Source organism: Maniola hyperantus, chromosome 12 (assembly GCF_902806685.2).
Source record: "Maniola hyperantus chromosome 12, iAphHyp1.2, whole genome shotgun sequence".
In the NCBI taxonomy this organism is placed as follows: Eukaryota; Metazoa; Arthropoda; class Insecta; order Lepidoptera; family Nymphalidae; genus Maniola; species Maniola hyperantus.
The window spans coordinates 11,590,001-11,603,790 of NC_048547.1; the positions used below are offsets into that span (position 1 = coordinate 11,590,001).

General features: G+C 36.7%; 2 protein-coding genes across 2 annotated transcripts; one reads left to right on the forward strand and one right to left on the reverse strand.

The window, feature by feature from the left end:
• Positions 1 to 2,949: 2,949 nt before the first annotated feature.
• Positions 2,950 to 11,039, reverse strand: Sar1 (Secretion-associated Ras-related 1). The gene is made up of 5 exons (XM_034974066.2): positions 10,875 to 11,039; positions 10,542 to 10,591; positions 9,527 to 9,646; positions 8,233 to 8,534; positions 2,950 to 7,591 (listed from the first exon to the last, which is right to left on the reverse strand). Exons 2-5 carry the CDS (start codon positions 10,582 to 10,584, stop codon positions 7,475 to 7,477), a joined length of 582 nt encoding a protein of 193 aa, XP_034829957.1. The 5' UTR covers positions 10,585 to 10,591; positions 10,875 to 11,039; the 3' UTR covers positions 2,950 to 7,474.
• Positions 11,040 to 11,459: 420 nt separating this feature from the next.
• On the forward strand, positions 11,460 to 13,477 carry LOC117987109 (small ribosomal subunit protein uS11). The gene is made up of 3 exons (XM_034974069.2): positions 11,460 to 11,588; positions 11,771 to 12,017; positions 13,211 to 13,477. The coding sequence occupies exons 2-3, from the start codon at positions 11,781 to 11,783 to the stop codon at positions 13,427 to 13,429; spliced, it is 456 nt and encodes a 151-aa protein (XP_034829960.1). The 5' UTR covers positions 11,460 to 11,588; positions 11,771 to 11,780; the 3' UTR covers positions 13,430 to 13,477.
• Positions 13,478 to 13,790: the final 313 nt, after the last annotated feature.

Consider the following 13,790-nt stretch of genomic DNA (forward strand, 5'->3'; position numbering starts at 1 on the left):
TATTGCATTTTATTTCAAGTACGAGTGAAAGCGGTTAACTTTAGAAACGCGATTAAACCAATTAAAATCAGGTCAATTATGGATTTGGTGGTTACCTTGGCTAGTCTGTTAAGAGCCTCCGAGACTGCCAAGTGGCTTGACGTCAAGCACGTAGATTTTTGCTTGAGTAAAGCAAAAATCTACGTGCCAAATTTTTTCAAATCCCACAGTTATCCAAAAAATCCTTAACACTATAGAAACATTGGTCAATTAAATAGTCAAATAATTTTTTCTTAAATTTAGACATTGGTAGACCTTTAATGTTGTCAGATAGTTTATTATACAAAGTGACAGCCATACAATAAGAATTGCGGGAACATATCTCTAGTCTTCGCCCTGGTATTTCTAATTTAAGTTTATGTCGGCGGCGTCCGTTATCAGGCTTCATATCAAATAAGTGCACATGTTTCTTTGCAAATAGACATGTTTCAAATATATATAAACATGGCAAGGGTAATATATTTGTTTTTAAACAAAGGCTGACACGGAGCTATTATATCCGCGCCACACAATGATCTGATGCATTTTTTTTGTACTCTGAAAGCATTTACAATATCGACAGAGTTACCCCATAGTATTAGTCCATAACGCAGTATAGATGCAACATAACCATGATAAGCAGTTGTAGCTGCTTCTTCAGAGACTGTATTTCGGAGTCGATATAATGCATATACAAACCTATTAAGTTTTTTGCAAATTATTTGTATTTGTTCCTTCCAATTACAATATTTATCAATTGTAACCCCCAAGAAAGTTGCCGACGGAACCATTTTATTTTTTTCATTATTATAATTAATGTTAAGGTTAAGGGATGAGCTGTTATAGGTCTGAAATTCAACTATTTTGGTTTTTTTTAAGTTAACGCAAAGGTTATTTAGATCGAGCGAATGAATAATCTTATTTAGTGCAACATTGATGTCTTGGTCAAGTTCATCTTTTAACTTACTTTCAATTATTAATGTAATGTCATCAGCAAAGAGAATTGTGTCATTTTTAACCGTGTCTGGCAAGTCATTTATATAGAGCAAAAACAGCAGAGGCCCCAAGATACTTCCCTGGGGGACTCCCGATTTGACCTCTTTATATAACGATCTATGAATAAATTTATGTTTATTTTGTATGGTCGTAATTTCAACACATTGTTGTCGTCTATGGAGATAGCTCTTTAGCCAGTCGTAGCCAGCGCCTCGTATACCATATTTAGAAAGTTTTTCAAGAAGAATCTCATGACTGACACAGTCAAAAGCTTTGGACTTTTTATGCGACAACAGCGAAAATTATAGTAGCGAACAATGTAGCGGAAAAGAGTTTTTATTATTACTCATTTCACCATAACGAGACGCCCCAGAACTCTGGAAAATAAAATCGCCGTTGTATTTTGATAAAAACCACTTTGTTAGACCACTTCTGGACTACTGAAGTACGACGATACGTACGAAACGAGAAAAGTGCCTTCTGCTGCTTGACGGGCGCATCAAGTTTGATCAAATAAAACAAATCTACGTGCTTGACCGTCTCGAAGGCTATTAAGTCAAAGAACCTCAAAAGTATTAATGACAAAGTTAGTCGCGTTTCTAAAGTTACCCACTTTCACTGTACATACTATATTTCCCACCCACTGCTATTTGAATGTTGGAATCAATTTAATGGATGCCTGATATTGAAATAGCCAAGGTTTAGAAAGTTCAATAAATATCGTGATACTTAATCTCAGTGAAACGGTATGCCTACAATTTCTAATTAGGTCCTACCTTTATAAATATAAAATATCTTAAGACTGGAGTCGCGTTATTAGTCCCGAGTGTATGCCCGACCGATCCGATCCCCGGGTTCGGAATCCAGGGTCCTTTTTCAAATTAGCCTGAGCTGAAACTCCTGACTCCTGAGGGAAGCTGGTTGGGCATAGTCCGAGTCTCCGACTTATCACGTGAGTCCAGCCGTACAGAACGATTCAAACTTAAATGAGTCTGCGTGAAGTTGCGACACGTGCGCAGTTACCCTCCCCGCTTCCCCAGACACCCAAAATGTGTGTGGTGCGCAAACTTCAGGGGCGCATTTAAGTTTGAATCGCACTAAGTTATGGATATTCATCACGATAGAAAAGGTTTAAATGCTAAAATAGGTATGACGACCTCTTGTGGTCTCGGGTTCGATTCCTGGCAGGGTTTTGGTATTTCATAATTTATGGTCTGGTCTGGTGGGAGCCTTTGGCCGTGGCTAGTTATTATTTATTATTTATTTATTATTATTTAATTAGAACGGCCACAAAGTCAATTACACTAACTAAACTACGAGTGCAAACTAACATAAACATACTTACAAAAATTGATAAAATTATAAATTTTAAAAAGCAAAATTATAAATTTTCACAAAAGTGCAAGATCTGACCCATGAGGTCAGCCCATTTGTCAGCAAATATGTCACAGCTAGGGGACTTCTTCAGCAGCGCGTTGAGCGCAGCCAAAGTGCGTGGTATGGGTGACCGGAACGCGCTACCGTGCGACTAAACGGACTTACGAAAAATTTGGAGCGGTGGCGGAGATAGTTGTAATTAGAGGGTGCATAAACGCAGCAGAGCTTGTTGTGTAGTTCAGAGCAGTCAATCACACCCCTAAGAATCTTGCAAATTGTACCAATTTGGTCGCAGTCTCTTCGGGTTTTGAGCGAGTGGAATATATTATAGTTATATTACCCTACCGGCCGTCAAGCGATTTGGCGTTCCGTACGATGCCGTGAAGAAACCAAAGGGGCATGGGTTCAATAAAAATTGCTATACCTACCCCTTCCAGGTAAGCCCTCTTCAATCTTAGACTGCATCATCACTTACCACAAAGTGAGATTGCAATCAAGGGCTAACTTGTATTTGAATTTAAAAAATCTACGCAATGGGTTATTTAAGAAAAAACTATAATTCGATATAAATTTTATTACAAACTTTTGGACTTATACTGCAAATCATACACCAAAGATCAATAAAGTATATACTGAAAATTCAGTAAACCTCAAATTGTAACAAAATTATTGGAAACGGCTTGTCATGTCGCGGCATATCAGTAATTTTAATATTACTTAATAACTATTGCATTTCTCAAGTTATTATTATTATTGCTTCATAAAATCGTATTTAGATTTCAACATTAGAGAGTCGACGCAATCTAACGAAGGCTTCGACAATCGCGGAATCGTTTCATCAAGTGACGTCTATTTATTTTAATAGGTACTATAGAGAGAGAGTCAGCGCGTGCTAGACCTTTCTTATTTTATAATAAGATATTTTATATATCACGTCATGCATTGCCAGACACTTAGCTCCCAGTGTTGGGGACAATACACAGAGAAACTTTCAGCTTTCATAGAATAAGCAGGGTCTGGCACGCGCTGGCTCTTAGGCCAATATTCAAAGACTTAAGTCTTTCATATTTTTTGACACGAAATTAAATCTAATAATAATAAGTATAGTACGATGGCAATCGGGTTGGGACGCCCCGCACACCTGCATAGCCCGCGCGCTATCCCGGTGCGGGACTGCGAGGGGGCTGTGCTGGCGTCCTCTCGCCTCATACTCCGATTGACTCTCGACCTGAAGCGTACTATAGGCAGTGCTAATAGTGCCTGTATAGAATGTACGCCACTGGTCGTATATGATTTCGTTTTGTCCTAAATGCTAAGGCATCATTGTCTAGACCAGCCGTTTCGAAATAATTATTAACTTGATAGAATTTCGCAATCAGCTGAAAAAATTGATGATAATAAAGAAATAATTTACAAAAATATAATGTATAATAATGTCGCGTTTACAAATATACAACACAATGAGCTTATCGAAATAACATCAAAATATTACTCAATAAAGTTGGAATGAGAAACAGAACTTAATATTGCATGAATAAATTTATTGAAAATCCGATTTTAATTTATACAGAATTATGGTAAAAATTATCTACTACCATAGAGATTATACAAGGACGTAAACAGGAAGAAATACTAAAGAAAACCCATAAATAGGTGATGCAAATACTATGGCAGTGCAGTTGCACCAGTACCTACCCTCAATAGCTTCACTAACTTTAAATAACTACGACCATAGCATTAAGGCGGAAAGACACTTAGCACTACTCGACGCGTGTGCTTTTTCAGGAAATAATACGATTCGATACTCAGCGAGTGTCGCGTTTTGTGTTAGAAGTATGTTTTCTCCTTTACACTACTTTTCCGACAGTTTAATTTAAAAGTATTATGTGTGCACAACAACGTGAGACTTGGTGAACTTTCCGGTGGTTAATCGCATCTCCCTTTAAATATGTAGTTATACTACTGATACCCGGCATGTGTTAGAATGCCTTTCGCGCGCCATCTCTCTTCAATCTTCTTTGGTGATAGTCAGAAACCTTCACGCAAGTGCCAACAACAACTGTACAAAGTTCAAGTCAATCGGATGAACAATGCGCGTACGAATCTGAACATTAATTTTTTATAAGACAAGAAGATAATTAATTAATTTTTTGCACAGTGACGTCATCAGCCTCAGGTCGCGTGCACGCGTAATAATATTCCTGTTTTCTAGTAAAGTTTTACATTTCTACAGAAACTTAGAAACTTCTTAAAGTAAAAATGTACACTTGAGTGATTTGTCTTTTTGATATAGTATTTTAATTAGGGTCGATTTTGAATCGCCGAATAATCTTTAACTGAGGAATCAATTTCACGTTTTGAGTTTTATATATTGCAAACAGTCAAAACAAAATAATAATAATAATATCCATCTGTCAAAGCCTATTCGGCGCTTGAAAAATCAGAGCTCAATAAGTAATATAAATCATTTTTACTAGCATTCTTTAACAATATGACAATAATAAAAAATAAACGTTGATACGTTCTAAAATGATCTATAAATCCGCGTCCACTCCAATAAAAATGTTCTGGATGGACGTTGCACGCGATATAGGCACCTAAATATCTCCCTCCACCCCCAAATTCGAATCCTCTGACTTTTCCCTCCCATAGGACGTCCACACTGACGGTGTGCGTTGACAACAAACGCAAACTTTTATTGGTGTGGACGCGACCTTATAAATAAAAATTGCTTAGCAAAGTTACCATCGATATTATATATGTAAATACATACATACAAACACGAGTGTTCAGTGTTCACGCCCGTAGAACCTTGACACGTAATGACTCAATGAAAGCTATTTAAAAGAAGTATTTTAAAAATCAATTTGATTTCGATCGCTCACTAAAACGCTTGGCGCACAACCAACTAATCTCTCAAAAGCTCTCTAACCCCACATAGGTTCTGTAACGGTCCGGCTCCCCTATCGGAATTTGGCTAATGATTAGTGATATGGCGAATTGTGTGGCCGGCGGCAATCGCATCGTTCCGCACATTTGCGCTAACCCGAATGGTTGGCGCGAATATAGGTTTTTTTAAAATTCGCTCTTTTTTCCGGGATGTATCTAATACACCAGCAGGGAATGTTTCCCACCTCTATTTCTTGTCACAGAATGTCGCATCTGCCGGCCGGTTGATTTGCCAAACTTATTTAGAAATTTGCTACACAAAAATTCACCGTGTCCTGACTAGTGGGGCCAGTTGATTTGCCGGACGGCAAACTATCGTAAAAGTTCGAACTCGAACTCGAATCGCTTGCCGTATTCCAATAGTGGAGACAGGGGCACAAAAACGTCGTAAACGCAGGTAATATAAGGCAATGCGTTATACATTTTATTTTTTCAGCTAAATCATGTCACTGCACAAGATAGCATCCACAGGGTATGGAAACATGATAAACATGTTACTGAATTGTGGTGTACATAGGTATAGTCCGCGACAGGTCGAGCAATCGGGGAGGAACCCTCCGCACACCCGCACAGCCCCCACGCTAACCCGGTGCGGGCGAGCACGGGCGACGTGCGAGTGTGCGGGGCGTCCCCCCGTCTCATACCCCGATTACCATCTCACCACGTATACTTGGAATACGCCTCTAACTAGATATATGTACTTTGCTTTTAAAGTACAGCAAAGTACTTTAAATGTACCTACACTAAATTAACAAAAAATGAGTTTAGAGTACCAAATAAATCGATAAACATTTTTTTTTTCATAGTATTCTCGTACTAAATTGTCATTTATATATTTAAAAAAATTGAGTTCTGGGGTTATCTCAAACAAAGATACGAAAAAGGGTTAAAAAACTGACCGATATGTCGCTGACCTAACCGATTGAAAATCGGTAGTATTTTATTTATTTATCGTATAATTATTTTAGTTAGTATAATTAGTTAAGTATAGTGAGCGAGGGAAAGGCTGTTCACAAATGAGGCGATTTCATTTATAAATTATATAAGCCTTAGATATTGTATAAACAGCTAATGTGGCTAATTCCGTTGTACACAATCTCTAAACTAAAATGACACTTCTGAATCTATTGCTATCCCTTTCACAATGTTGCTTGAGTAAGAAGATGACACTAGACTTAGACCTGTTAATTTAGGTTTAGTTTAAATATTGTGTACAAAAGAATCGGCCCCAATGTAAAGAACCTAAAAAACTAAATAGATATAACAATATGACACTCAACCGAGAGAATTTTGTCGAGAAATTATGAGAAACAAGAGTGAGTACAGTAGGGCCCCAGGAGGAAAAGTCAATGGCAAAATAAAATGGCGCAAATTATCTAGTAAAACTTCAACAAGTTGGCATTGAAGTTACAAAACTTTTTTGAATTTAAAAACGTGTCCAGACCTTGAAATATTTTGCCCGATGTGTATAATTTTAGAACAGCAATTTAGAGAATAGCTCATTACTTCATTAGAAAATCTATATACATACATGTTAACTCAAACCACCAAGTCTGAAACTTGAGATTTTGCAAGTAGGCTCTCTCTATAATGTAGACCCAAAATAAGAAAGCATTTTCAGAAATTCCATCTGACATTGGATCAGATAGTTTAAAATAAAATAGCACGTAATATTATGTATTAGATAAAGTAATAGACAAGATGTAGTAGTAATTTACCTATTCTGTATAGTTCATTTGTTTAGAAATGCCCAAAAATACAAAATACTACAAAGTAGACTGTCCACTGAATTTTCTCCAATCACTATACAGATTTCGAAGATAAATATTTCAATTGTTATTTTGTCCTTGTATGTAAAGCACCCGAAAGTCGTTAAATAAAAGAGAAAAGGAATTTAAACTTATATTTTATTATTAAAGATTAATAAAAGAGATGAAATGAAAAATAGTTTTATTGTATTTTATTGTTAAACATTGGGCATTCCTGAACAAAATCATAGATTATAAATTGTATAAATAATAGAAGGGGCAATGAATCGATCACAAAATTGGCCCCGGTGCGCGAACCTCAACTAAACGGCTAGTTCGGTGACGAGAAGCGTACGAGTATGCAGCGAGTGACAGTCGAGAGCAGTTCAGTCGATGTACTGCGCGAGCCAGCGGAAGCCCTCGCCGTAGCCCTGGCGCTTCAGCACCGAGCACATGAACAGCTCCAGCGGCCGCCCGGGCAGCTCCGACCGCGACACCTTGCCCTGACGACAACAACACTACGTATACCATTTGAAAGCTTAGATGGGATATATTATGTCCTTGTTACTTTCAAGTGCTAAATACCTGAAAGTAATAAGGACATCTTTCATGCAATTTCGGGCTTTTTTCAGACAATTCTTTTTAATTTTCCTTTACAAACTATTCTATACAAACAAAACAAACACGTACCCAACGTCAAACGTGTATCAATTGTACACAGGAAAAGAGTGAAACTTTCAGATTGACAGATTAAAAAAATCGATCAAGCACATGAAGGGTTCTGTATAAGAAACAACACTTTTTTTTTAATTTTCATGACGGGCATTTTGAAATTTTTACTGTTGTTATAGTGGCAATAGAAATACACATTCTGTAAAAAATTCACCTCTATCTATTACGGTTCACGAGATACAGTCCGCTGACAGACAGACGTACGGACGGACGGAATTTCTTAAATTTCTTCGAGCCATTATGGATTTGAAAATTGGACATCATTTTTTCGTAATCTATCTAGTTATGGCTTGAAAAACCGATGGCAGATAGATGTTTTAAAAAGAAAAGGAATTCATAAACCCCGAAAAACTACGGAAACAACACCAATATCGGTTTTGGAATCGTGCTGGGGGGTAGGCGCTCGACTCACCTTGCCAGTGGTCTGCTGGTAGAGGTTGAAGAACTGACGCAGCTCGTCTTCGCTGGCGGCGCCGGGCTTGTCGATCTTGTTGCCGAGAATGAGCACGGGGCAGTTGCTGAGCGTCTCGTCGGTCAGCAGGGAGTCCAGCTCGGCCTTGGACTCGCGCAGGCGCTTGTGGTCGCACGCGTCCACGAGGAACACGATCGCGTCGACGGCGGGGAAGTAGTCGCGCCACACGCGCCGCGCTTGCTGATGCCCGCCCAGGTCGAACGTCGTGAAGCGCATGCTGCCTATCGACAGCTCCTCCGATGCTGCGCACAACACACATTACGTGGCATCTTCGAGTCGCAAACACATTCCTATGTAGTGCTGCGTCGTGACGCGACAGAAGGTGTTTAGAACTTTCATGTGTACACTAGTCTATCGTAAGTCTGGTGTGTTGATGCTCAAGGCATTGGAGCCTGGTATGGCGTCGTGACCAATGCAATACACCACATCACAATATCAAGTTTACAGCTTTATTTCATAATACTGTTATATTATTTATGTTCTATTTTTCATATATGGTAGAATACTATGTATTTATATTATACTAGATGATGCGAATTTGTCCGCGTAAGTTTCGATTTTTTTAAATCCCCTCTTTGATTTTCTGGGATAAAAGTAGCATATTCATCTCCTGGATGCACGCTATATCTGTACTTAATAGATGATTCCCGCGACTTCTTAGAACACCTTGATTTTCGAGACAGAAAATAGCCTCGGGATGAAAGCTACATTTCGCCAAAATCGGTCAAACAGCTGACAGACACACTTTCGCATAAAGCATGAAGCTCTTGATGAAAAAATATATTTGCACAATAAACTTGAAATTTATATAATTGGTCTTCCCTCATAAATGCTATAATTTCATCTAATTATTCACAATAGGAAACATACAGCAGTCAAGGTGATTTCAAGGTAATGCAAGGTAGTGCAAATAATGATGGGGGCTTACATTGTACAAATATTTGTCTTGTATTAATATTTATCTATGTAAAGTAAGCGATTAATTATTCATATCATTATTTTCTAAATCAATTTAATGAATGAAAAAGAGGAAATCAGTGTAAATATTGTTTGCTCTTTCTACAACATGAGGCACATTATGGCAGTGACAGGGCAGGGTGTCCACTGTCCTTGTCAGATTTTGTTGCAAATGCCTCTCACACCTTCCTCAGGTTGAAAGGGAGATAAGGTCGAGTCTTAAGTCCACCTTTTGTGACTTATTGGTATGCAATAAAGAGAAAAAAAAGAATCTTACTGGGATGTAATGTTGGTACATGCTGTGCCAGTCTGTCATCCTTTAACATATGCAGAAGTGTAGTTTTGCCTGCATTGTCCAGCCCCAGGAATAACAGTTTGCCAGATTTTTTATACAAACCTGTACAGATATACATATATTATACATTGTAATAAATAATTACATAAATAAATAAATAATAAATTATACATCTTACAAATAATAAGTGACAATCATAAAGTGTATGATCGTACCTACTTTGAATAAATTATTTGCCTGGACTTGTAAAAAGACCATAGTTATTCGTTATGAATACATTTTGATACAAGATCTAGATCTAGAAAACCTTGAAGATGGTGTGCCACAATAATTAATCAACTAGTTTTTATAGAACTGTATTTTATACTAAATTATCCTCATACACAAATTTAAGTATGTAAATTATAATTTGTTCCATTTTGAATAAAAGTCAACACACATTTATATACTTAGTAAACTTATCATGCATAATAAGTGTGTCATTGATATTGCAACCTTAATAAGTTGACCAATATAAAAGCGGCATTGATATTATATAAATTAGTTTTATATTTAAACATAATACATATATTTTATAGTCATCAGGCTTTGTCAACAAGTACTTTATCATCTATGCATAACTTGAATTGACGAATATTATATCAAGCTAATATTAATTGGAAAATAGCTTTATTATACACCACAAGCGGTTCCAAATCTTGACTGCTAATAAAGGGTTTTAGTAAAACTTGTAAGGGCTTGTAAGTAAAACTTGTATAATTTATCACCACAATGGCAATGTAAGTATTTGAATAAGTACTACAACACATCAGTACAATAAAATACAAAAAATAAGTTTATTTTTAAATGCTGATTATAATGTACATAGATTACGGCTGGACAGGCCAGAGTTCAATAGTATTCATTCATTAATTCCATCTAATATAAAATTATAAGCTGTAATTTAGTAACAGATAACTATTTCCTTGGGCAATTATAAATGGATTGTCTCACTCACCCAGGAATCCCAAGACACCAGTAAACCAATCCCAGATAAACATTTTGAATCTGGAATGTATGAATTTTTATAGAATTAATATTTTATCACAGCACAGGCTCACAAAGGGTAGTCATTTGATGATGACTTGCACATCACATTATTATCAATTACGTCGTATCATCTGTCTACAATCCGTTTCTTATTTGGAGACAGAAGTTCACATATTCTTCAAGGAACATCGCAAATCAGTAGTATAGCGATAATGAATTGAGTAATGTGAATGACAGTACGTCATTTGCGTAGTTGAATCTTGAAACAGAATTTCCTACTTTGTACAACAGGAATACTCACTTATTAAAATTGTACTAGATTAACTAACACTAAAGGAAGTTTATCACAAGGTTTCACACTTAATTGCAGTATGTTTCGTCGCTAAAACCGACGATATTCTCAAATTTATACACGAATAGGATGAAATATCAATCACAATATGTTGGCAAAGAATGACGTATGCTACTTCCGGTAGTTTGACACATACATTCACATTACCAATGCGTTCACTTTAATTTTTATTTTAAATGTTTATTAAAATATTTACAATCTTTTGGGACCCTGAGCAATTTGTGCCCTGAGCCAGCCACCGCCTGCCAGCCACCAGCGACGGTGACAAGTTTAACTACGGAGTACGGACTACTATCAGACCTTCAGAGTTCAGACTAGCTTTGACATTTTAACTACCTACCTTTTATCCTGGAAAATCAAAGATTTTCACATAACTTTTAAAAACATAAAACTAACTTACTAGTTACTTCGTCTACGAAGTCGTGGATATTATTGTATATATTTTACACTCAGTGTATATTTTTCATTATTGTACAGTACGTTTTTCAAACCTTTGAACTTTGCGAACATTTTGCGAACTTTGCGTGTGGTTTTTGATTTTTATAATTATTTGCTATGGAAACACTGGAGGTATCCGGAAATGGAAATATCTGAAACGTCAACTGTCAATTGTCAAAGTGTCAAAAATAGTCTTTCTTGTTTTGACAGCTTTCAAAGCTAAAGGTATATATCTTATTTTACGAAAAAAATGTGTGTTTAAATTGGATATTACTGGAATATTGATAGCATTTACAAGATTAGTGTTTGATAATTGCTGGTGTAACACTTGACGACAAATTGTGTGCGGATTGCAGAGATTTTTTAAGGTTATAAAAGTGATGTAAAAGTGTTATTGTTATTTGCAGGCCCTAAGCCATGGCACCGAGGAAAAATAAAGTTGCTAAAGAGGAGGTGCAGGTGACTCTCGGTCCTCAGCATTTGGTCGGAGAGACCGTGTTCGGAGTGGCTCACATCTTCGCCTCTTTCAATGACACATTCGTTCACGTTACCGACTTGTCTGGCCGGGAAACCATCGCCAGGGTAACGGGAGGCATGAAGGTAAAAGCTGATCGTGACGAAGCTTCGCCCTATGCCGCTATGTTAGCCGCTCAGGTAATCATTAAGTGTCATTGTAAATAAACAGTGTTCTAAAATTCTAACCTCTCTTCCAAACTAAAGTTTTTAGAAGTTGTAATTTTTCTTGGATTCTAACTGCACTGTTTGCTGCAATTATTGTTGAAGTGAAGAGAATTCTTAGTAAATTAATAATCAAAGCCTCTAAAAATTAGATACTCAACTTGCACGACTTTGTTTAGGAACTTATATGAAAATTTTGAACTCATGAGCATCTTACCATTGTCTCAGGAACATTTGTGATTGTAAAACAATTACTTAAATCAAAGATTTATTTATTTGTTTGTTCTTGAAAATTGATTAAGCTTGTTTTTGGGGTTCCATATCTCTAGAGAAAAAGAGGAACCTTTATGGGATCACTTAGTTGTGTGTCTGTCTGTTGTGTCTGTAAAGACAAGAGAATCAAAACCTATAGGGGTATACTTCCCATTAAAATCATGAAATCTGGCTGATGTCTTCTAGTACAAGTAAAGGGAAAAGTCTGAAAACCGTGATTGTGATTACAGCACAAAAATATGATGAATTATATCTTTGTACAATGGTATGGAACCCTTCATGTGCAAATCCAACTTGCACTTGACTGGTTTATTTTTATCAGATTGAGCGGAGATCTTTTGAGGTTTGCTGTAAATATGAATGCCATTTTAGAACCACTATCTTAGAAGTTTTGGTTCAAAAGTTACTCAATGTGGCTAATTCAGTTGTACACAATTTCTAAACTAAACTAAAATGACACGTCTAAATCTATTGCTATCTCTTTCATAATGTTGCTTACGGAAAAGGATAGCACTAGATTTAGACCTATTAATTTAGTTTAGTTTAGAGATAGTGTACAAAAGAATCGTCCCCAATATCTACTGTTTATTTAAATTTTAAACTGATATCTAAATACAAAGATACATTATGGTACTTCCCTAACTGTCTATTGTTGTACTTAACTGTTCTTTTATGGCACTTGTAAGTTTTACTAGCATAAGTAAATTTTGCAATTTAGGTAAGTTGTAAGAATATATTATGACAAACTTGTTGATAAAGTGTTTATATTAGTAAATTTGTCATAAGTTAATCAGGTAAGGTACTTACTTGTAAAACTTACAGGTGTTATGGCGGCCTACACTAAGTCATATCTCAAACCATGTCTGTTAATTTTCTATTTTATTTTAATTTTTCAGGATGTCGCGGAAAAGTGCAAGACCTTAGGTATCACAGCTCTACACATCAAGCTACGTGCAACTGGTGGTAACAAAACAAAGACACCAGGCCCCGGCGCACAGTCTGCTCTCCGAGCCCTCGCCCGTTCCAGCATGAAGATTGGCCGCATTGAGGATGTGACACCTGTGCCTTCAGACTCGACCCGTAGGAAGGGTGGTAGGCGAGGACGCAGGCTGTAATCTTTTAGTATAAGCAAACTGTGGACTGAAATAAAAAGGTTTACGGTCTTTGTCTGTTTTATTATGTACCAAACCAATCATATTATCTTTTTAAATAAAATAGAATAAATAAATTGGACCTATTTACGTTAAGTCAAAGTCATTAAATCAGTACCCATATTATAAATTTGAAAGTGTGTTTGTTTGTTAATTTGTCCTTCAATCACGTCGCAATGTATCGACGTGATTTGTTGCATGGGCATATTAAAGACTGAAAAGTGACATAGGCTACTTTTTATCCTGGGAAATCAGATCAGATGAATTTCCATCAGGGTGTAATTTTTGCGAATGTGGGCTAAGTACTTACTGAAACTAGTCTAGT